The 26,028-nt window shown below is 41.2% G+C and overlaps 1 protein-coding gene across 2 annotated transcripts in view; it reads right to left on the minus strand.

The window, feature by feature from the left end:
- Positions 1–26,028, minus strand: part of sphk2 (sphingosine kinase 2) — a 69,126-nt gene that overhangs the window by 22,681 nt on the left and 20,417 nt on the right. For both annotated transcript variants that reach the window (XM_028822130.2, XM_051920160.1), the window contains exon 4: positions 23,981–24,075. In XM_028822130.2, the coding sequence (XP_028677963.2) occupies positions 23,981–24,075 (95 nt within the window). The remainder of the gene's footprint in view (positions 1–23,980; positions 24,076–26,028) is intronic.

Consider the following 26,028-nt stretch of genomic DNA (forward strand, 5'->3'; position numbering starts at 1 on the left):
GCCACATACAAGCCAGTGTTACTGTCAGAGGAGATTAAAGGCATATTACCGACGCGCACGCCTGTATTACCGCCAGAGAATATTAAAGGTATATTACGGACGTACAAGCCAGTGGACGTACAAGACGGTATCCTTCAATAAGGGCGTGCACAGGCATCCTTCAATAAGGGCGCGCACAAAAAGGCGATCCTCAAAAGGACGACCTCAATTGGGTGCAGCGAATAAAGGCGCGCATAAATAAAGATCTGCACCTGTTGCTCTTCACATATTCCAGAGCCATTTGAACTAAATTATCTACGCGCCCTTATTGAATAGAGCCGTACAAGACAGTATTACTGTCACAGAAGATTAAAGACACACAATACATGGCGACAGCCCACGAAAAACGGTCAGCTCAGCAAGTAAACATCAACAAAAGAAAGGCTGAAAGAAAGAAAAATACGACCAACAAAAAGAATGAGGTCAAAGTCCCTTGCCATTTAATATAGACTGTTCCTACTAATGTTTATGCACTACTGTTCTAGCGCCCGTTATTGTAACGGGCTAAATGACTAGTATATATATAATATATAACATGATATATATATATATAATATATAACATGATATATATATATAATATATAACATGATATATATATATATATATATATATATATATATATATATATATTATATAATATATATACACACACAGGTTTCTCTGTAAAGCAGTTAATGTTTCTTCTGTACTCAATCATCACTAACATTACATACTGCATATGCAATGTATGTTATTTAGCGATATTAAAGTGCAAATGACTGAAAATGAATGACTGAAAGAAATCAAATATATTTTAACAGTTCTGAATAGAAATGTTTAATAAAAAGGGCTTGGTATTATATTACAATTAAAAAATCATAAAATAAAGTTTAAAGTACAAATATCTCTTCATTAGCATGGTATATATTAATTTGCCACATAAAATTGGATTATAAAGTGAAGCATTTTTTATAAATTTTTAAAATATATTTTCTGTTCTTGAAGCTTATAATTGGGCATAAAAGTACAATAAGTCCATAGGTGAATTTGAATACAGCTATCTGAAACAAAAAAGTTTTGATTTAAGAAAACATGCCTTCCTAGTTTATGAGTAATCCTTTTGACAACGAAAGGAAACTAGAAATAATAATTTTATCAGAGTTTTTGAATTAATTTTCTTCAGGTAAGAATATATTTCCTGATCATTGTGTGCTCACAGCCTTTGACATGGGTAGAGTGAAGGCAACCCAAAAGCTCTCAACACCAACCTATATTCAACTTATAATCCTGCTTTTGCTTCTGCAATTCTTCCTCTGCTGTGGTTATGTTCTGTCATAGTTTGTAACAAAAGACACATACTGCTTAAATAATATAATAGTGAACGGGCACTGCTAAAATGGCCAAAGTTTGTATGTGCACGCGCGTTCCCTGTGCTGGACTGGTGTCCCAGGGTTATGTTCAGTGATCGCAGGAATAGGCTTCAGCTGCCACACAAGTCTGCCCTGGATAAGCGGATTAGGAAGATGAATGGATTATGCTTATCATTATCATTGTGCCTATAGTGGAGAAAGATATTTGAATAAATTACTCCTCTTCATAGTATTTGCCCTGCATTGACACAGGGTCCGTTTCTCCCCAAATGTTCTTCCTAGATGCTCCAGTTTCCTTTAGCTTAGCTCGGTCGACTAACACCACAGTCAAATGCGACAGCAACATTGTCAGCTTTGGTCTACTGAACATCCGCTCACTCACGAGCAAGGGACATCTCATTCAGGATCTCCTCATTGACCGTAAGTTTGACTTTCTCTGTTTAACTGAGACTTGGCAGCAACCTCAAGACTTTTCACAACTTAATGAATGCACCCCCGGGGTTTGTTTATACTTGTCAACCCCGTGCCTCTGGCCGTGGAGGAGGTGTCACGATAATTTATCGCGAGAAGTGGAAAGTCCTGCCGTTGTCTGCTCCTGCTGTTGGCTCTTTTGACTCAACTGTGTGTCAACTGTCTGGGCCAGTTCCTACCATCATTGCAACTGTCTACCGTCCTCCTAAGTCAAACAACTATTTTTTGAACGATCTTGCTACCTTCCTTACCCATTTATCTATAATTACTCCAAATATAATTCTGCTGGGGAATTTTAATATACATCTGGACAACATCAATATCCCTCTCACTAGAGACTTTTTATCTTGCCTGGAGAGTTTTGGATACCAGCAGTACACTGATGTTCCTACCCATTGTAAAGGACATATCTTGGACCTGATCTGCTGCTCTGGTGTTGTTCCTTTTGATCTTACAGCAGATGAACTCACTATAACCGATCATTTTCTCCTTTCATTCAATGCCAAACTTACCTTTTCTGTTCCTAAGCATCCACGTCTCATAGCCTTTCGTAACATTAAGAATATTAACTTGAATTTGCTGTCTTCTAGAATTGATTCCCAAATGGACTTTTATAATTTATCCACTCCCATAGAACTGGTCTCATATTATAATACTTGTCTTGATGGTATTCTTAATTCTCTTGCTCCGCTAAAAACCAGATCGGTTTCTTTTTCTGCCCCCTGGTTTATGCCTGAACTTCGGCTTCTGAAAGCTAAGGGCAGGCAACTTGAAAGGTTGTTTAAAAAATCCGGACTCTTTGTCCACAAAGAGATGTATAAAAATCATCTACTCTATTACAAGGATTGTATAGCTCAAACCAAATCTAATTATTACACTCAGTTAATTACTTGTAATACAGGTAACACCAAGTCTTTGTTTTCTTTACTTAATAATGTTACACAACCTCCAGACTCTTTACCATCTCACCTTTACTCAACTGCTTTCTGTAATTCTCTTATGTCTTTTTTCAATGAGAAAATCCAAAGGATACATCAGCACCTTGGTCCAGATCCTCGCTGTATTCCTTCTGAACTACACTCGTCTATTCACTTTCTCTTCTTTCCAGCTTCCCACTTCCTCTGAAATCTTAGATCTCATCTGCAAATCCAAGTCATCTACTTGTCAGCTGGACCCCCTGTCTACAGTTCTGGTTAAAGCCTGCCTCCATTCTGTAGTTCCTCTCATTTCTGCCATCATTCACTCTTCTCTTACTACTGGTATTATTCCCTCTTCTTTTAAAACTGCTGCTATAACCCCAATACTAAAAAAACCTGGTGCTGATCCTACTAATTTCAATAATTTTCACCCCATTTCTAACTTGCCCTTTATCTCCAAAATTCTTGAAAAAAATAGTAGCCATCCAACTTCACACCCACTTATCTCACAATAATCTATATGAAAAGTTCCAGTCTGGTTTTCGCCCTCTTCATAGTACAGAAATGGCACTTGTTAAAATTACCAATGACCTCCTTATGGCTGCTGACTCTGGTCTAATCACTATTCTCATCCTCCTCGATCTGAGTGCGGCCTTTGATACTATTTGTCATACCACTCTCCTTAATAGATTATCTCTGATTGGCATTACTCACACTCCACTTGATTGGTTTAGATCCTATCTCTCAGGCCGCACTCAGTTCATACAGCTTAAAACCTTCACATCCCAACCCACCGCTGTTACTTCTGGTGTGCCCCAGGGCTCTGTCCTGGGGCCTCTTTTTATTATTTACCTTCTTCCCCTTGGCAATATTTTTCGCAAATATAATATTAATTTTCACTGTTATGCTGATGACACCCAGCTCTACCTTGCTGGTAAACCCACCTCCTCTTTTCCACCACGCTCGCTTATTGACTGCATTTCTGAAATTAAATCCTGGTTTTCTTTGAATTTTCTTAAATTAAACAGTGACAAAACTGAGGTTCTCCTCATTGGTTCAAAATCCTCATTATCCAAAACCAATAATCTCTCTCTTGTTGTTTCCCCATCATCTCAGGTCAAGAGTCTGGGTGTCATCCTTGACAGTACTCTATCCTTCCAATCTCACATTAATAACATCACCCGGTCTGCTTACTTCCACCTACGTAATATTAATCGCATTCGCCCCTCCCTCACTCCTTATATCACTGCCATTCTTGTTCATAGTCTTGTCACTTCTCTGCTGGACTACTGTAATTCACTCCTCTTTGGTCTCCCTAATAAATCTCTTCATAAGCTTCAGTTAGTCCAGAATTCTGCAGCACGTATCATCACTCAAACCCCATCTATTCACCATATTACTCCGGTCTTGCAGCAGCTTCATTGGCTCCCGATCAAGTTTTGAACTGATTTTAAGATTCTGCTATTAACATTTAAGGCCATCCATAATCTTGCCCCTCCATATCTGTCTGACCTTCTTCATGTTGCCATTCCATCCCGTAACCTTAGATCCTCTTCCTCCACCCATCTGACCGTCCCTCCCGCCCGTCTAACCACCATGGGGAGCAGAGCTTTCAGCCGTTCTGCTCCCAAGCTCTGGAATTCATTACCTGTGGATCTCCGAAATATCAAATCATATTCATCCTTCAAATGTAAACTTAAAACACATCTGTTTAAAATGGCTTTTTCTTTTTCCTTCTGATTATAGTGGTTTTGTTTGGTTTTAATTTTTAGATTTTTTGATGTTTTAAGTTGTTTATAATTGTGTCTTTTATTTATTTATTGTTTGTTCGGTGTCCTTGAGTTCTCTGAAAGGCGCCTTGTATAAATAAAATGTATTATTATTAACAGTCCAAGCACATGCAGATTAGGCAGACTGCCATTACTAAAGCAACCTGTGTGTGTGTGTGTGTGCATACCCTACGATGGCCTGGTGCCTCATCCAGGGATTGTTTCTGCCTAATGCTTTCAAGGATAGGATCCAGTATTTGTATAGTGAAAGAATAAACCGATAATAAGTGTGCCTTTTCAGTTATTATTGTCTAGTTTTCTACAGAACAGACAAAGCCATTCACATCTCCACATCAGCATTCAATAACCGTTTTTGTCCAGCACGTCCCATTTTATAGTTATGACATTCCAGGTCTTGGACAACTAGGGTGACTGGACAGTAAAGGTGATGCATTTCAGCATTTAAGAAATAAGTTTGGTCTTGAGAAAAGTGAAGCCAAAATTAAGGAAGGTGTTTTTGTTGGCCCTGAAATACATTAACTGATGCTTGACAATGAGTTCAAAAGGAAACTGAAGCTAACTGAATCAGTACCCTCATTCGTGCAGGTTGCCCAGAATTTTCTTGACAGTCACAGAGCAGAGAATTATACTGAGCTTGTGGAGAATATGCTGAAGGTATATTAGCTTACAGGAGCCAGAATGTCACTGAAGATGCATTTTTTACATTCTCATCTCGACTTTCCACCAAACCTAAGCGATGTCGGAGATGAGCATGGGGAAAGATTTCATCAGGATATAAAGGTGATGGAAAACTGATATCAGGTAAAATTCACTCCGAGCATGATGGGTGACTACTGTTGGTTCTTGCAAAGAGAGACGGATGTGCAGTACAAGCGCAAAAGCGAGTACCTCCAACATTTTTGGGCACGCTGACCTCACTTTTATATCGAGGTAAATTGACATAAATATGCTTTAACGTGTCTCTGGTATCGTCTTCTGGTTTGTTTTCAGAATAAACACATCAAAACAATTTTGGTGGGACATAGTTCAAACTCCAGATATCGTGTTGATATATTATATCGATATTCAAAAGTGTCAAAACGTCAATGATGTGTATTTTAAAAACTTGACGTGCTAGCTTAATTCCGATTTCATATATGAAATCAGTGTAAAAAACTTAATAAAGAGGTGCTCTGAAGTTCCCAGAAGCAAACAAAAAATATTTTTTTGTAGACCACTGAATAATGGGCACTGGCTGATGGTTTTCCATGGTGAATCCACACAGAGGAAGATGGGCAAGATAGATAGCAATGTGAAGTACAGTAATCCCTCGCTATATCGCACTTCGACTTTCGCGGCTTCACTCTACCGTGGATTATATATGTAAGCATATCTAAATATATAACGCGGATTTTTCGCTGCTTCGCGGGTTTCTGCGGACAGTGGGTCTTTTTACTTCTGGTACTTGCTTCCTCAGTTGGTTTGCCCTGTTGATTTCATACAAGAGATGCTATTGGCGGATGGCTGAGAAGCTACCCAATCAGAGCACGCAGTTAAGTTCCTGTGTGCTGCTGATTGGCTCAGCGACGGAGTGCTGCATTAACCAGGAAGTCTCATCTCACTCATTCAGCATTAACGTGCTCCTGCTACTGCTTCAGGGGCCGTGTCCAAGCGCCAACAGAAGATGCAAATAATTGCAAAAAAGGTAAAAGTTTTGGATATGTTGAAGGAAGGGAACAGCTACACCGCTGCAGGACACCATTACAGCATCAATGAGTCCACGATTCTTTTTATTTAAAAAGGAGGAAAATCATATAAGATCTACGGCTGCAGTGTCCTTTAACCAGGGCGCAAAACGAGTTGCAAGTGGACGTGATAAGGCAGTAGTCTGGATGGAATCTGCTTTAGGGATTTGGATTGAAGAGTGCTGGAAGAAGAACAACGGCGGTGCTAAACAGTCGCCTGAAGAGGCTCCGTTAGAAGAGCTGTAACGCTATCCTTTGTTGTGCAGTAAAATTAAACTCATCATTATCGGACAAGTCGTCGTGTCATTGTTGGTGAGTAACCATAAGTAATTATCTACGTACAGTACTTAATACATGTACATAGTTTAGTGTCACTGTACACACATTTTACTGTATACTTTATCTTGCATTGTACGTTATTTATTACTGGTGGCCTGTCTGTCGTAATGGCTGTAACATATGTGATATCGGAGACGCTTGATATCTTTAAAATAATATTTAGGTTTTACTGTATGTAAACTGTGTTTACATACATAATTTCAACGAATCTTACCTAATATCTAAGAGAATACAAAGGGTTTATGCTGTATAATTGTGCGTGAAATGTTTATAATAGTGTGGGAGAGTTTATAAGGGCTTAAAATATATAAAAATAACCATATGAACATATGGTTTCTACTTCGCGGATTTTCACCTTTCGTGGGGGGGTTCTGGAACGCAACCCCCGCGATGGAGGAGGGAATACTGCACACAGCCAGTCTTTTAAAATGACTGAATCTCACAATCGTTTTAATGAATTTTTTTAACAACGAATATCTTTACAATGAAATTTTCATTACAATGAAGTATTTTTATGGTCCCGACAGTTTCCATATATGACACAAGTCTATAGAAATCTCGTTACTACGAAGTACATTCAGCAGATACTTTCATCACAACAAAGTAGGGCTGCAACGATTAGTCGACGTAATCAACGACGTCGACTACAAAAAATCGTCGACTCGTCATAAACAGAACCTTCAATAGCGGCTCCAGTTACAAAGAATCACATTGGTTTTTGTAACTGCAATGCACTACATGAACGTCAGGGGGCAGTATTGTTTGTTATCGTTTGTCAGGACTGCACACAGTCCTACCAACAAAGAATGATGTCTGAGGAGAAGAAGAATGTAGAGGAAAATAAACGTGGTTGCAATGGTAAGTCGAATAGAGGAGGGGGAAGGAGATGGAAAAAAATTGAGACAGAAACTTTCTAAAGTGTGGGAGCACTTCACCGAAGAAGAAAAAAAAGTTGAATGCAGATTATGCAAAGTGGAGCTTTCTTTTCACAGCAGCACCACCACGATGCATGAGCATCTGAAACGCAAGCATCCTGGAGATGTGATGCTGCCGTCTCTTGAGAGGTAACTTTTAGCAAGTAAAGTAAGTGTCACGTGTTAACATTGATGTTTGTACTATAATGTGCATAACAAGGTTTCGACAATGATAGTTAACCCTTAAACTGACACATACTTGGGGGTTACTGCACCCCTGGATGCCAAATACTTTTTAGCTGCACTTTTTAAGTAAACGTCACAATTCACAAAGAAAATGTGAAATTTTAACGGAACACATTTTTTCCCATGCAAAGAGCATCACAATTACTGCAACACTTATCATTTTACATACTGCAAATGAACTGTAAAAACTATAAAAAAAACTACTGCAACAATCTATTATTATATGTTCAAGGTGCAACTGAAGTCATTGGTGAAATTCAGTAAATCACCAAGCCAACTGCGCTTGAACTGGTTGCACGCAAACACACAGAGGTAAGCGCTGATGCTTGCAGTCTCGTCTAGTGCAGTGGCTGAATCCCAGAGACAGTGGAGCTGCAGTTCTGCTGGGGCCGGCAGTGGTCGTGAGCTGGCTGCTCAACAAATATATGGCTTTGACTAATCACCTCCGGCGTGCTGGCAAATTGGTCTGTGAAGCAAATATAGCCGGTTGCGGGGTTCAATTAATATACATTGGCGAATATACTCTGTTCCAGCGTGCTGGCAAATTGCACTGAGAAACAACTTTAGCCGGTTCTGGCGGTTTAAGGGTTAAGTGAATATAATTTCAGTTATGTTTGCTAGCGTGTTTGGAGCTATAGTAAACGAGTGAATAGAAGTAGCTGAGCCGTCCTAGTTTTTTTTTCTTCTTTTTTTCATAAAATATTTGAGTTCATATGAATAGTAAACCATCTCCAACTAACGTTAAGTAACTTGTGTTTTGGAGTATATCAGTAATTAGCTTGTTACATATTTTAGTCCGTTATTTTTTTTATTTTGGCATAATATAGTACATGATGTGATAAATTACAACACTTTTCCTTCAGAGTGTGATGATTAAAACATCTTTCTCTGTCTACAAAATCATTCTTGTGCATTCCTGCTACCTCTACTCCCTCTGAGCGTCTCTTCTCAGCAGCTGAGAACATTGTCTCAAAGAAGAGAGCCAGCCTCACACTAGAGCATGTCGAAATGCTCATGTTCCTGCACTGAAATCAGGAATATATGAACTGAATCTTTTATAAACTGTACATTATTGTTTTATTTAATTTGAATTGAAGCTTTATTTAAACCTTTGGACTTTAAGACACACCAGTGGCCATTTTTGGTTAAGTGAAATGCACTTTTTTTTTGTTTAAAGACTATGTGCACTTTAGGTTGTATTGTTTAATGTATTTCTTTTTTATTGTAATGGTCACACTAATATAAAACACTGATTATTTTCAAATTCATATGTTTCACTGGTTGTTATTTTAATTTGATTATTATTAACTTTAATCGTGTTAATGCGGAGACATCAGTGTGACATTCACAGGTGGATAGACGTGAGCAGATGAGGAAAGACATGCACTGGAGCCCAGAACAGGATGGGCAACCACAGGTTGCAGGCATTAAAATAGTCAGGCATGAAATAATCATGACTAATCGATAAAAAAATTGAACGATTAGCGATTAGTCGACTACCGAAATAATCATTAGTTGCAGCCCTATAACGAAGTGCCCAAAAGACCTTGAAATGCCTGAATGAATCATCCACAGAGCAGTTTTTTCTGTGGTTGCAGCTCAACTGTGCACAACGATCCCCAAACAGAAACATCTGGGGGGGGGGGGGGGGGGGGGGGGGGGGGGGATTCTTTCTTCAAACTTTGCTCGTACTGTTTTTTTGTCGTTTTTGTTTTCGCTGGTTTTCATTGATACCTTTAGCTTATTGCTCATCAACATTTGAAAAACATCCATTGGAATTTAACTTATTGTCACCCTCCTATAGAAACGGCAGACACGAAAATACGGTAACAGTTCATATTAAAGAAAAAAAAAAACTTTACATTTTTGCAACTCTCGATTGCAGCAAAAAGAAAAAAAAAAAAAAGACGCTGCCAGTGAATTCGGAATTTCACCATTGATACTGTCAACTTTCTTGAAAGACTGAACAACAACAAAAAAAAAAAAAAAAAAAAGGAAGAAAAATCTCAGGTTGCAAATGTATGCGAACTGCTGCATTTGGAGACGTTTTTATGTGGTTCAGTGATGCTTGTTCAAGAAACATTTCTATTAATGCAGCACTCACTCAAGAAAATGTGAGGTTTCTAAACTCTTGGGACCTCTCACAACTGGACAACACGCCGAAGAGCATCCCGAAGTGCGATCACTGTGTCTGTGGAAGACTGTTTATATGTTGCTGGGGCAACAGCAGGCTCACAGCTCTGCTGTGTCTCTCCGCCAAAGCAAACTCAATGGGTAATGCAGGGAACAGGATTACTTTGCCATTAACCTGGCCACGACCCTGCCCGACTGCTGTGTCTGTTTATAGGAGAGTGGCAGATCCCGCTACAATAAATAACCAAGCTGTTCCTGTTTCAAGCTGAATAAAGCTGGTTTTGCTAAAGCACTGAGACCAAGCCTCATGTTATGAGGTATAAGACAGGGACTTATTAGCGGAATCCCGATCGTTTAGGATTCGCTTCTGTGGCGCCTCACTTAGGATTTGCTTCTGTGGCGCCTCACTGCACCGCTGTGAGCCTGCTGTTGCCCTGCCCCAGCAACGGACAAACAATCTTACACAGACACGGCAATCGCGCTTCGGGACAAACTTCAGAATGACGTTCTCATTTTTGATCCCAAGAGTTCAGAAACCTCACGATATGAAAAAGAAGAAAAGGATGATTCGGCTTCTGATTGATAACTGTGCTGCCCACAACATGCTTCTGCATTTAGATAATGTTCACATTGAATTCCTCTCACCCATTGGATTTGGTCATCATTCGCACACTGAAAGTGTATTATCTCAAGGAAATGCTGAGAAAAATTTTCGTCAGCATAACCTGTAGACAGGAGAAGATTAAAATTAACGTGAAAGAAGCTACTGAAATGACTGCAGACACCTGGACGCAAGTTAAAGAAATCATTATAGCTACAAATACAGAATCTCATTATAACTAAATATTTTTTAGGTCCCTGGAAGTTCATTGTAATGGAATTTTACCTGTAGTTTTAATATTTATTAAAAAAAAGTTTCATTTTAGAACAAAGTTTTATGCAGCAAATATATAATTATACCATAATTGTGAAGAAATAACTGACTTGAAAAATACAGAACTTATCCTTTAAAATATATAGATGGCAAATGCATGCAGTACCCACTTCATTCATTTCATGTTCAATGCAAGGACATGAGGCAGATGCTGTACACCTAGTTGATTATATAGTACTGTTAGAGGATCATTTTGAACTAATAAATTCAATAGGATTCACACTTGACTATTTTATACAGCATGCTTTTACTAACTGATGCACATACAAGCTTGCTTCTCTATTTATAACTTTCAATTTCCTACTCCTTCCAACTGCTATAAAAAAGTCAGCATAAGTGCTGGAATGGTACTTTAAAGCATTAAATTGCTGAAGATTTTTTGAATGCATTTTTGGCTATTCAAAGTGTCATGATTTCGTTTTTACTGCCAAAAAGAATATAACATTAATTGTGTGGCTGCTTGTTAACTTACTCTTGCAGGTTTACAGATTTTTCACATTTAATTGTGCATTTATAATGGAAAATGCCTTATGGTCTGTGAATTTATCAACAAAGTATACACAGTTTTGTAATACTGCCCTTCTTATCTAATAATAACCATTTTTTAACATAACACTTTGCATATTTTACCAGAGACAGTCACTGCCTCTTTTAATATTCATTCTGTCATTACCAAAAGATTAGGTACCCACAAAGGTTTACAGCAAAACAAAAATACATCACACTAACATTAAAATACAAAAATTTAAACTGATTTTGAAACTGCTCAAATGTAAAATTTGCAATATCTAATAACCTTTGATATTTGTCAAGAATCAGACAGTAAGAGTTTCCTAATGTTATTTTCATCATGTACCTTAGTATAGATAAAGCGTAGATAACCATCCTATAATATCAAAACAACCATAAGAACAATAAAAGATATTAACCCAATACGAAATATAAAATACATCAGTATAAACTAGAGATACAGAAATTGATTATACATTAATTAGAACTGAAACAATTTTGTTTATTGATATACAATCAGACAATTATGTTATAAATGTCAGATTTTAAATAAACTACGAGCCAAGTGTATCAATGGTACTGTCTGATAGTACTATACAGAGCAATGAAGAATGATCTGAGATTGCAAATTGAAAATTGTGCTACAGTCTCTAATGAAAAGAGAACAGTTAATGGCAGCCATTAAATGTCAAGTAAAGAAACTGAAAGACAACCAACAGTCATTCTAGTAGCACAAGACCAATACTGCCTTACCCTGGAATTGTGCTTAAGCACCTCCTCTTAGAAACTGATGCACCCCTACCACACAGCTGCTAAGATCTTTAAACCCACCAAATTCAAAATCAAGTGGCAACACAAAAGATAACAAAACCATATGGTTTATAAAGAACAGATGGAAAAGCATGAAGGGGGCAGTTGAATAAGTTTAGTTTTTAGTGTAAGTCTCTAATTTAAAACTATTTAATCTAATTTAAAATTATTTCTTTGGATATTGAAAGATGGAGCCTAAAATATATAATAATCAGCCTGCCAATAATAAGAGGTGCACCAACAGTCTCAAAAATTAAATGAAGTCTGAAGACACTCTACTTCAGTATACTGAACATTGCTAACAGTTCTGGTTAGTGTGTTTATATTGCTTCTTAATAACTACGCCACTCATTTTCATCAGCTTTAATTAAGTCCTTCATTTCATGTTCCCTACCCTTTTATCGAATCCAGTGGTAGCACATGCTACATTCACATTATCCCTCCTAGCCATGGAACAAGATATCAAAGTGGATCAATCATTAATATTACTAGTGACAAGCATGCTTCAGATCTTCACTGTACTGAACCAAAACCATGAATATTATCCTAATCTGCAGTACACTACAAAATGCCCAAGAAGGACCTGAGGGGCTACTGGTCTAGCTCACATAGACATTGACCTTCCTTCTTTCCCTAATGACATTTTGCCAGAAATTTATTTTTTCTGACATCATCTAAAGATTTTTCATTTGTTTTCTTCTCTTCCACTGTTGGCTGGCAAAGCTAAATGCAAGTATACTAAACACTTTAATAATTATGATTACAAACATTCAAATTTTCTTTATTTTATTAGTTTCTTTAATATAATGTGTGTATGCACATATACATACATATACACTGTTGTACATGGCAGATGGTCAGACCCGGCCGGGACGCCTGGAGGGACCGAGAGGTGGCATATTTGTCCTCCAGGCCACGAGGGGGCAACCACCCTGGAGCAGAAGAGGGCCACGGAAGGGGAGCAGGGAGGCTCAAGTCCGTGGAGGCCCGTATCCACCGCCAGGGGGCGCCCCGAGCCTCATGGAGCCCGGGACTTATTTACTTCCGCCACACCCATGGAGGACGATCCTTCCAGGGTCACCCGGAGTGCTTCCGCCACACCAGGACGTGACGTCAGGTAGAGCACCTGAAGCTCATCCGGGTGAGGATAAGAGGGGCTGCTTTCCTCCAATCACCGAGCTGGAGTCGGGAGCAGGACGAAGATCCTGGAGAGATAGGACAGGTGGCCCAGGGATGAGGAGAGAGAAGGCCCAGGAGAAAGGTGACTGGGGACAGAGGCATTGTGAGTTGTGCGGGACTGTGTTGTGTTGTGGAAAAGGAAAATAAAACAAGTATTTTGTATAAAGATATGGTCTCCGACTGGTGGTGTCCGGGCAAATATCACAACACATACATATTATATACACACACACAGTCATATGAAAAAGTTTGGGAACCCCTCTTAATTCTTTGGATTTTTGTTTATCATTGGCTGAGCTTTCAAAGTAGCAACTTCCTTTTAATATATGACATGCCTTATGGAAACAGTAGTATTTCAGCAGTGACATTAAGTTTATTGGATTAACAGAAAATATGCAATATGCATCATAACAAAATTAGACAGGTGCATAAATTTGGGCACCCCAACAGAGATATGACATCAATACTTAGTTGAGCCTCCTTCTGCAAATCTAACAGCCTCTAGACGCCTCCTATAGCCTTTGATGAGTGTCTGGATTCTGGATGGAGGTATTTTTGACCATTCTTACATACAAAATCTCTCCAGTTCAGTTAAATTTGATGGCTGCCGAGCATGGACAGCCCGCTTCAAATCATCCCATAGATTTTCGATGATATTCAAGTCAGGGGACTGTGACGGCCATTCCAGAACACTGTACTTCTCCCTCTGCATGAATGCCTTTGTAGATTTCGAACTGTGTTTTGGGTCATTGTCTTGTTGGAATATCCAACCCCAGCGTAACTTCAACTTTGTGACTGATGCTTGAACATTATCCTGAAGAATTTGTTGATATTGGGTTGAATTCATCTGACCCTCGACTTTAACAAGGGCCCCAGTCCCTGAACTAGCTTCACAGCCCCACAGCATGATAGAACCTCCACCAAATTTGACAGTAGGTAGCAGGTGTTTTTCTTGGAATGCAATGTTCTTCTTCTGCCATGCAAAGCGCTTTTTGTTATGACCAAATAACTCAATTTTCGTCTCATCAGTCCAAAGCACTTTGTTCCAAAATGAATCTGGCTTATCTAAATGAGCATTTGCATACAACAAGCGACTGTTTGTGGCGTGAGTGCAGAAAGGGCTTCTTTCTCATCACCAAGTCATACAGATGTTCTTTGTGCAAAATGTGCTGAATTGTAGAACAATGTACAGATACACCATCTGCAGCAAGATGTTTTTGCAGGTCTTTGGAGGTCATCTGTGGGTTGTCTGTAACCATTCTCACAATCCTGCTCATATGCTGCTCCTGTATTTTTCTTGGCCTGCCAGACCTGCTGGGTTTAACAGCAACTGTGCCTGTGGCCTTCCATTTCCTGATTCCATTCCTTACAGTTGAAACTGATAGCTTTTTGTAGCCTTCCCCTAAACTATGATACTGAACAATCTTTGTTTTCAGATCTTTTGAGAATTGCTTTGAGGATCCCATGAAGTCACTCTTCAGAGGAGAGTCAAAGGGAAGCACAACTTGCAATTGACCACCTTACATACCTTTTCTCATGACTGGACACACCTGTCTATGAAGGTCAAGGCTTAACGAGCTAATCCAACCAATTTGGTGTTGCAAGTGATCAGTATTGAGCAGTTACATGCATTCAAATCAGCAAAATTACAAGGGTACCCAAATTTTTGCACAGCCAGTTTTCACATTTGATTTAATTTCATACAACTAAATACTGCTTCACTACATATCTGTTTGGAAAACACCCCAGTACTCAGATGTTCCTAGGAAATGAAAGACATACCACTGTTATCTTTTTTGTTGAAAGTAGAGTAAATTATTATGCAGGCTGAGAGGGGTTCCCAAACTTTTTCATATGACTGTACATATACATTGTCACACACGTCTGCATAGGAGGCAGCTGAAGGGCTTAGAGATGAATGATAATACATCTGCCCCCTGGGGGGAAGGGTGCACTGATGCTCTTTCTGAGTTCCCTGCAGGCCTTTCCCGGGAAATCCCACCAGGAGCCACCGCCTCCACTTGGGACACATCACTTCCGGTCCCGGGCCCGAGGACGACATCACTTCCCCCAAACTTCCTATAAAGTCTCACACCTTTTCCCTGGAAGTCAGTTCTGTTTTGGACTCTGTCTTGTAAACTTGACTCAACAACGAATCATTTACTTTTGCAGCCAGGATACTAAATTATACGGGGTGGCTGCCCCAAACCTTGCCATGTCTCTTGTCTCTTCTTCTCACAGTGGCGTAGTCGGCAGGATGCTGTCCCTGAAGAACCCGGGACAAGACCCTAAAACAAACCAGGTAGGAAAGTACCGGGGCCAAGTTTCTGGGCGGGGAGTGCGTCGGGGGGTCAGGAAGGACCCGGTGCAGGCTCCATTCCACAAGGGCAACCCAGGGCTGAAGCCCCATCTCGTGGAGAGTGTTGAAGGGACCCACAGGCATGGGCTGGTTTCTGGGGAGGACGCAAAAGGGGCTCATTATGCTCTCCGGGGTGGGAGAGCTGAGCCGCCCATCGGGAACAAGGTCCCTGATACAGATGGGCTTTCCCCAGGCCAGCAGGTGAAGGAATTGCAGACCTGGGAGTTTAACCCAAAAAGAGCACTCCCAGAACAAGCTATGGCTCTCTGGCAGCAGGTGGGTCTGTGGCTACGGCCATTTGAAAGGACCCCACTACAAATTGTGCAGCAGGTTGCCTGTTTTGCTGCTGTAGCATCTACCCCAGGACTTTGCCCAGCAGGCCTGGGATGACTTCCATTCCATGCAGGAGCTGTTACAACTCCTAAAGACCCCACGGCCAGCCTTGAAACCTGGGGGGGCAGAACGGCCCCTTAGTAGAATCCCTGGGGAGTACGTCCCACTTAGGGAGTCCCTCCCGCTCACTCTGGAGCCTGTTCCGAAGTCGCCGGACCGCCTGGCCTGCGACCTGTCGGGGAACGAGGTGGACTGCAGGGGGACGTGGCAGTGTTGTTTGTGTGCCATAAGCAACCCTCTGGCGGATAACCATACTGGGGAGCTACTCATTAATGGATATAAAGTGACGGCCTTGTTCGACTCTGGCAGTAACGTGTCTGTCGTTGCTCGCCGTTATGTTTTACTGCAACAGTGGATTAAAAGAAAGACCAGTCTTAAATGTATACACGGAGATGTCCGCGTGTATAAATCCACCCGGTGTTACGCATGTCTGGAAGGAACCCTTAAAAAACTCATCGTGGCGGTTCTTCCGGATTCTCCGTTTCCAGTAATCCTAGGGCGGGACTGGTCTGAAAGTAACAGCGGTAGACTAGTGAGTATTCCCAGAAAAACTTTGGGCCTAATTATAGGTGAGAAAGACTCGTCTCAAGCTGCCTCCACGCCGTGTAATCAGCCAACAGGGAGTGGGGCGGAAGGCCAAGAGAGTGACGCAGAGACTCCTGGACTGTCGAGGGCTGCTACGTCATCTACCAGCACCTCGGGAGGAATCTCCACCCCTTGAGGTCAGACCGGACCTGCTCTCTGAGTTGCACTTTCAGTTTAGAGCGACGCCGGCTTCTTTCAAGAGAGAACAATGGAATGATGACTCTCTGAAACATGCAAAGAATGCAGTGGTCCTCGTCAACGGCCAACGCACACATTAGCCCATGCCACAGGGACCTCGCTTCGTCATTGAAAATGACTTATTATATCGGGTCACGGAGCATGAGGGGAAGGAGCAGAAGTTGCTGTTAGTTCCGCGAACCTACCGGCGGCAGGTCTGCGGGTTAGCACACTCCCACCTTCTTGGGGGCCATCTCGGCTCCGACAAAACACTAGAGCGAATCAAGCTCCGTTTTTTTTGGCCGGGGATTAATGAGGAGGTTCGCCATTTTTGCAATTCCTGTCCAAAGTGTCAACTGCGGCAAATTCCCAGGAGGGACTGCACTCCTCTTGTCCCCCTTCCCCTGATTGATGTCCCTTTTGACCGGATTGGGGTCAACATAGTAGGACCCCTTGGAACCCTCAGCCCGAAGACATAAATATATACTCATCCTCGTGGATTATGCAACCCGATACCCTGAGGCCGTTCCCTTGCACTCAGCTACTTCCAAAACAATTGCACGGGAACTAGTAGGAGTCTTTGCGCGTGTTGGCGTCCCTAGAGAACTCCTAACGGACCAAGGGACACCTTTTACCTCAGAAACGTTCAAGGAGACTGCCAAGTTACTGAAGATAAAGCATTTAAAAACCGCGGTGTATCATCCTCAAACCGATGGGTTAGTGGAGAGATTCAATCGGACTCTCAAGCAGATGCTTTGTAAGGTGGTCAGCGAGGATGGGAGGAATTGGGATCAACTCCTCCACCTCGTCCTCGTTGCCTACCGGGAAGTCCCCCAAGCCTCTACGGGCTTCTCACCGTTTGAGTTGTTATATGGACGACAGCCCCGGGATATATTAGATATCTTAAAAGAGGGCTGGGAAGGAGAGGCTCTTCCCTCGACAAATATTCTGGAATATATCGCCCATTTGCGCGATAGATTTGATACAATTAGACCCATTCTAAAGAGTCATATGAAGGAGGCGCAAGCAGCACAGGCCCGCCTTTATGACCGTGGCACGACTCTCCAGGAGCTCCGTCCTGGGGATAACGTCATGGTGTTGGTGCCCACTTCTCACTCCAAATTGCTCGCTCATTGGCTGGGCCCTTATGAAATTAAGGAGAGGAAGGGTTTGGTGGACTATTTGGTGAAACAACCCAATCGTCGACCAAGCGAGCTGGTGTATCATGTGAACCTGCTGAAACCGTGGAAGGAGAGGGACCCCGATCCCTCCTCCGGTCAGCCCTGCTCACTTTTTGCTCAAACAAGTTCCCTTAATTTTGGTGAGCAGTTATCTCCCAGGCAGAGGCAGGAGCTGGAAGCAGCGATCCGCTCCGTCCCAGAGGTGGCGAGTGAACAACCCGGCCGGACCTCTCTGGTTGCGCATGACATATTGACTGACCCGGGGGTGATCGTCCGAGAGAGGCCCTATAGACTCCCGGAGGCAAAGAAAGCTGAGGTGAAACTGGAAATCAAGCGAATGCTGAAACTAGAAGTGATTGAGGAGAGTTTTAGTCCCTGGTCCAGTCCCATCGTCTTGATTGCTAGGCCCAATGGCAGTTGGAGGTTTTGAAATGACTTCCGTCGGCTTAATCAGGTTTCCCGATTTGATGCTTATCCCATGTCTCGCGTGGACGACCTCCTCAAGAGGCTGGGAGCAGCTAAATTCCTGACCACACTTGACATGACGAAGGGGTACTGGCAGGTTCCTGTAACGGAGTCCGCGAAGGAAAAAAACGCGTTTAGCACTCCTAGCGGACATTGGCAGTATCATGTCCTTCCATTCGGGTTACATGGGGCACCTGCAACTTTCCAGCGTCTGGTGGACAAAGTGCTCCGACCCCATAACTCGTATTGTGCTGCCTACCTGGATGACGACGTTGTCATCTATTCCAGCACATGGAAGACGCACATACAGCAGGTCACAGCGGTATTGCAGGTACAAGGAGAGGCCGGGCTTCGAATCAATCCCAAGAAATGTTTCTTCGGGTTGAAAGAAGCCAAGTATTTGGGCTACCTGGTGGGCCGGGGTACTGCGAGGCCACAGTGTTTCAAATTAAATGCCATACTGACATGGCCCCATCCGCAAACCAAGCGGCAAGTCCGATCCTTTCTCGGTTTGGCCGGGTACTACCGCCGGTTTGTGCCTTGCTTCTCCGAGAGAGCGGCACCCTTGACCGACTTGACAAATAGCTCCCAACCTAGTGGTATGGTCTGACAAAGCAGGGACTGCATTCAGTGACTTAAAAAAAAGGCTCTGAATTCAGCACCTATATTAATCGCCCCTAACTTTTCTCTTCCATTTGTCCTCCAGACGGACGCTTCAGACACAGGCTTGGGAGCCGTGTTGAGCCAAAGCATCGACGGTGTTGAACACCCCGTAATGTACCTAAGCCGGAAACTGTTGGACCGGGAGACCAAGTATGCAGTGGTGGAGAAGGAAGCTCTGGCGATTAAATGGGCGGTTACGCAGCTGCAGTACTACCTCTTGGGTCGGGTGTTCACTCTGGTGACGGATCATGCACCTCTAAAGTGAATGGCCCTTCACAGGGAGTTGAATCCGCGAGTCACCAGGTGGTTTCTTGACCTGCAGCAATACAAGTTTTCGCTCGTTCATCGCCCGGGCTCACAACCTCTCGGTGCAGGACGCCCGACCCGACGGGTATGGGCTAAGGGGGGAGTCTTGTCACACAAGTGTGCATAGGAGGCAGCGGAAGGGCTTAGAGATGAATGAAAATACATCTGCCCGGGGGGAAGAGGGGGCGGGGTGCACTGATGCTCTTTCTGAGTTCCCTGCAGGCCTTTCCCGGGAAATCCCACCAGAAGCCACCGACTCAACTCGGGACACATCACTTCTGGTCCCTGACCCGAGGACGACATCACTTCCCCCAAACTTCCTATAAAGCCTCTCACCTTTTCCCTGGAAGTCAGTTCTGTTTTGGACTCTGTCTTGTAAACCTGACTCAACAACGAATCATTTACTTTTGCAGCCAGGATACTGAATTATACGGGTGGCTGCCCCAAACCTTGCCATGTCTCTTCTCCTCCCATCCATCCATCCATCCATACGGACAGGGTACAAAAAAAGTATCCAAAGCATTAACAATCCCATGGAGCATGATGAAGACAGTCATCAACAAGTGGAGAAAAAACAGGGCTCAACAGTGTCTCTACCAAGATCAGGACATCCCTCCAAGACCGATGCGAAGGATAAAACTGGTCAGGGAGGCCATCAAGAGGCCTACAGTAACATTTAAGGGGCTGCAGGTTTTCCTAGCAAGTATAGGTTGTTCCCTGCATGTAACAACAATGAGTCATATTCTTGTTATGTCTGGGTTGTGAGGTAGGGAAGCAAGACAAAAGCCGTTTCTCACAAAACAAAATACCCGAGTCTGGCTTAACTTTGCAAAAAGGTATACCCAGTCTCCCACATCCATGTGGAAAAATTTATTATGGAATGATGATACCAAACTTGAACTATCTGGCCATAATTCTAAAAGATATGTCTGGCGCAAAAATAACACAAAACATCATCAAAAGAACACAATACCCACAGTGAAGCATGGTGCAGGCAGCATCATGCTTTGGTGGTGCTTTTCTTTACTTCAGCTGAAACTGGCGCTTTAGTTAAGGTGGATGGATCAGGAATAGCTCCAAGTATCAGTCTATTTGGCACAAAACATTTACGCATCTGCTAGGAAGTTAAAGAGGAACTTCACCTTTCAGCATGACAACAACCTAAAGAACACATCAAAATCAACAAAGCAATGGCTTCATCAAAGGAGGATCAATGTTCTGGAATGGATCAGCCAGAACCAGGACCTTAATCCTATTGAAAATCTGTGGGTGATCTGAAGAGAGCCGCACACAGGAGATGCCCTCGTAATTTGACAGATCTGGAAATTTATTGCAAGGAGGAGTGAGCAAAAATCACCAAGTCCAAACATACCAAACTGATAGACTCTTACCCAAAAAGAGAGAGCTGTAATGAAATCAAAAGGTGTTCCAACAAAGTATTAGTTTAGGTGGTGGGCATGCTAATGCAACCAGGTTTTGTTATTCCTTCCTTTTTTCACTAAACAGTTTCTGATTTGTTTTCACCTTCTTTGTGCAGACTGCAATTTTGCAGTAAAGACAGAATACATTCTGACAGTATTTATCTTGGTTTCATTTTTTTATTGCACAAAATCTGTGATTCTGGCAGGGGTGTACAGACCTTTTATATCCACTGTATGTTAAAAAACAAAAGACTTCATGAGGTGCACTTACTTTTTCACATTACTGTATACATCCCAACATAGATACCGGTATATAAACCAGTATATTGTGTACAAAATCTATGGTGTTCTTAAATCGGACACATCTTGTTATATTTTGTTTTTATTTTATAGAGATGTTGTAAATCAGTTTGTTTTGTGCTAATACCAAATAAACAGATATGATTATGTAGTGTACAATGGGTAGATAACCCCAATCATCACGTATCAATCAGCTTCAAACTGAAAAATGCAACATCTTAATGTTAATAAAGAATGTCATAACACTACAGTATATGGCTTCATTCTGCTTTTGTTGTATTACTTCAGAATCCTACTTTTGCTTATTTTACTTACCTCGGAAATGTTAATCACAAGTTCTACAACAAAAAGGATGAGTACCCTAAAATTCTCAACTCCCAAGCCCATTCATTCTCTTTCTCTCATGACAGTCACAAGTTCAAATAGTAAAATGGTAAGTACAGTTTATAGTTAGTTAGCTCTAAATTAGATTTTTTTTATTTTCATACACCTCATTGTTAATATTCTGCTGCTAAATGAAAAAAATTTAAATGTTTGCAAGAGAGTGAATAAGCTGTCCCTTATACAATAAAAACTCATGACAACAGCAAAACAGTAAGCATCTTTCTGAAATTCACAAAGAAATAAAACCTACATCATTAGTCATTTTTAAAATTGCAGACCAATAACACATATGCCATCTACTTATCTGAATGTTCAGTTAACATTCAAGACTGATGGCAAATAAATTGTCTAATTTTAAAGACAACCTACAGCTAATGTAACAATCCAGGACCAAAGGTGACAGTGTAACAGTGTAATGGGTATTTTGCAGCTTTCTCTAAATTTACCAAAATATGTTGACTTCATATTAGTTATTTACACAGCTTTACAATTTGGGGTTGATGCAGGTATATATAACCATATGTGGAAAATTTCCAAACCTGCATAGAATAAAACATTTTTCTGATCCTCCTTCTTATATTACAGAACTGTAAGGAGTTGGAAAACCTATTCTTTATTATTTAATTATTTAAGGAACAAAATATAACACAATCAAATATAAAGAACATAGCAAGTAAAATAATAGATTACAAAGACAATCCATGAAACTCAGCTCTCAACCCTTACCGGTGTAGCCTCATTGGCATAAGGCAGGAACATGCAACTGCTATATAAATGGAATGAATGAATGGATAGGACACTACTGTAGTTCATTACACGCCACAATCACGCCAGACAAATTTAGGATCGCCAATTAAACTTTTTTGATGCAAGAACCACCCAGAACAATGTTTAGAAATTCATAAGGAGACAAGAAGAACATGAAAAAATATACAGTATGACCATAATGGAAATCAAATCCTGATTCTAGAAGCAATTATATTACTAGCAGTGTAAACAGTGCACTATTGATTTTTATTTTTTTGTATACATAGTATAGAGAAAGTATAGGAATCGTGAAAAAATTCAACCTCGAAATTTTGATGAATCTTGATGTTTTAGACCTTCCCAAGGTGAATGTCCTTGAGTGGCCCAGCCAGACCCCAGACTTGAATCTGATTGAACATCTCTGGAGAGATCTTAAAATGGCTGTGCACCAACGCTTCCCATCCAACCTGATGGAGCTTGAGAGGTGCTGCAAAGAGGAATGGGCGAAACTGGCCAAGGATAGGTGTGCCAAGCTTGAGGCATCATATTCAACAAGACTTGAGGCTGTAATTGCTGCCAAAGGTGCATCGACAAAGTATTAAGCAAAGGCTGTGAATACTTATGTACATGGGATTTCTCAGTTTTTTTATTTTTAATAAAGTTGCAAAAACCTCAAGTAAACTTTTTTCATGTTGTCATTATGGGGTGTTGTGTGTAGAATTCTGAGGAAACAAATGAATTTAATCCATTTAGGAATAAGGCTGTAACATAAGAAAAGGTGGAAAAAGTGATGCGCTGTGAATACTTTCCAGATGCACTGTAAATGTTTACACAATATTTAAAACTGTATTCAATATAACGCATATATTTCAATAACAATTATTAATTTTATTTATTTATATCCATTTAACAATAATGTATAAACGTTGAACATGCCATGTAAATATAAAGATGTAATGGGAACAACAGGCTTCTACATCCCCGTTATGTTCCTGGTAATACATTTTTAATTTTAAGTTTGTTTTTTTTATTTCTATTGTTTATTTATAAGAGAAAGTCGAGCACACTCCTGATTTTTTCCAAAGTGAAATGTGTTCTTGCATCATTAAGAACTGTAGTTTTCCTTCCTTTTTGGTTACTTGTGTTTCTTAAAAGAGACGGTTTTACACATGTGAAAAACACAGTACCCAAGTATGTAACATAATTCAGTAATTAATGAAAAATTAAATATTATAATTTAGTTGAACGCAATTAAATAATTATAACCACGAAAGGACATGACAGATTGATGAAGGCAAATTGTAACAAAGGGAATCGGGAAGAAAGAAAGGGAATTGTTACCTTCTTGTCATGTATTCAGTTAAGTCAACTGCAAACTTCAACAGTGGGCACACAGAGGATGTTACTTTCCAAGAGTAACACTCTAGAGTAACACACATTTCTAAGAAAAAACCAAGAACTTAAAACACCATAATTATTTTATATGTCTACAACAAAGAGAAAAATAGCCAAGGGAACCCTAAAACCCAAACTCAAGGATGCACTCAAGAAAAAAAACACCTTCCCTAATCCAAAACTCAACTTGTAGGAGTGGTATCTTATTATTATGCACATTAGAAACAGACATTTATGGAAAACAAACCTCATGCAGCAGACCATCACCAGAAACAATGACAATGCCATCCCACTCATGTACTGTTATCTCCCTCATCAAATCTCGAGCATGATTCTGCCGTTCTGCAAAACAAATTCATTATTTTTAAACAATTAACATTGTTCAACATTTGCTCCTCTGCAAAATTAAACATATGATTCAACATTTAATGCTCCGGAACAAGGAATGCCAATTGTAATAATACACTGTAGATCTGAAATTCTGCCATAAGATACTGCATATATTGGCTGCTTATTTTCATACTAGTAAATTTGAATTATAGTGTAGAATGACCCAAAGTTTTCCATCCATTGAATTCTTAGTGCATGTTCCTGCTTAGATGGAAAACTGGTAGAGAAAAATGTTCTTTCAAAGACCAGGAGATGGAGGCAAAATAAAAAATATGGCCGAGCATGTAAATGAAGGAAAAAAAAAATAGGAAGAACTAAACAAAACCAAAAATAAATAGGTTCACTGCGCTAATCCAATCTTAAACTTAAAAATATCTGCCAAAAGCATTTTGACTTAAAAAGAATTGTAATTCTTTTTTCTGACACTGATTATTTGTTGTTTGCACTTGATTGAAAAACTTGGGACACCTGGAGGAACGAACCAAACACTCCATATACTTTCTGTATATGACACAACACACAATTTCCCATTATCATATACAGTGCATCCGGAAAGTATTCACAGCGCATCACTTTTTCCACATTTTGTTATGTTACAGCCTTATTCCAAAATGGATTCAATTCATTTTTTTCCTCAGAATTCTACACACAACACCCCATAATGACACGTGAAAAAAGTTTACTTGAGGTTTTTGCAAATATATTAAAAATAAAAAAATTGAGAAAGCACATGTACATAAGTAGGGCGGTACGGTGGCGCAGTGTTTAGCGCTGCTGCCTCGCAGTTGGGAGACCCGGGGACCTGGGTTCACTTCCCAGGTCCTCCCTGCGTGGAGTTTGCATGTTCTCCCCATGTCTGAGTGGGTTTCCTCCGGGCGCTCCAGTTTCCTCCCACAGTCCAAAGACATGCAGGTTACGTGGATTGGCAATTCTAAATTGGCCCTAGTGTGTGCTTGGTGTGTGGGCGTGTTTGTGTGTGTCCTGCGGTGGGTTGGCACCCTGCCTGGGACTGGTTCCTGCCTTGTGCCCTGTGTTGGCTGGGATTGGCTCCAGCAGACCCCCGTGACCCTGTGTTCAGATTCAGCGGGTTGGAAAATGGATGGATGGATGGATGTACATAAGTATTCACAGCCTTTGCCATGAAGCTCAAAATTGAGCTCAGGTGCATCCTGTTTCCCCTGATCATCCTTGAGATGTTTCTGCAGCTTAATTGGAGTCCACCTGTGGTAATTTCAGTTGATTGGACATGATTTGGAAAGGCACACACCTGTCTATATAAGGTCCCACAGTTGACTGTTCATGTCAGAGCACAAACCAAGCATGAAGTCAAAGGAATTGTCTGTAGACCTCCGAGACAGGATTGTCTCGAGGCACAAATCTGGGGAAGGTTACAGAAAAATTTCTGCTGCTTTGAAGGTCCCAATGAGCACAGGGGCCTCCAACATCCGTAAGTGGAAGAAGTTTGAAACCACCAGGACTCTACCTAGAGCTGGCCAGCCATCTAAACTGAACGATAGGGGGAGAAGGGCCTTAGTCAGGGTGGTGACCAAGAACCCGATGGTCACTCTGTCAGAGCTGCAGAGGTCCTCTGTGGAGAGAGGAGAACCTTCCAGAAGGACAATCATCTCTGCAGCAATCCAACAATCAGGCCTGTATGGTAGAGTGGCCAGATGGAAGCCACTCCTTAGTAAAAGGCACATGGCAGCCCGCCTGGAGTTTGCCAAAAGGCACCTGAAGGACTCTCAGACCATGAGAAAGAAAATTCTCTGGTCTGATGAGACAATGATTGAACTCTTTGGTGTGAATGCCAGGCGTCACATTTGGAGGTAACCAGGCACCGCTCATCACCAGGCCAATACCATCCCTACAGTGAAGCATGGTGGTGGCAGCATCATGCTGTGGGGA

The sequence above is a fragment of the Erpetoichthys calabaricus genome, chromosome 16 (assembly GCF_900747795.2).
Source record: "Erpetoichthys calabaricus chromosome 16, fErpCal1.3, whole genome shotgun sequence".
Classification (NCBI taxonomy): domain Eukaryota; kingdom Metazoa; phylum Chordata; class Cladistia; order Polypteriformes; family Polypteridae; genus Erpetoichthys; species Erpetoichthys calabaricus.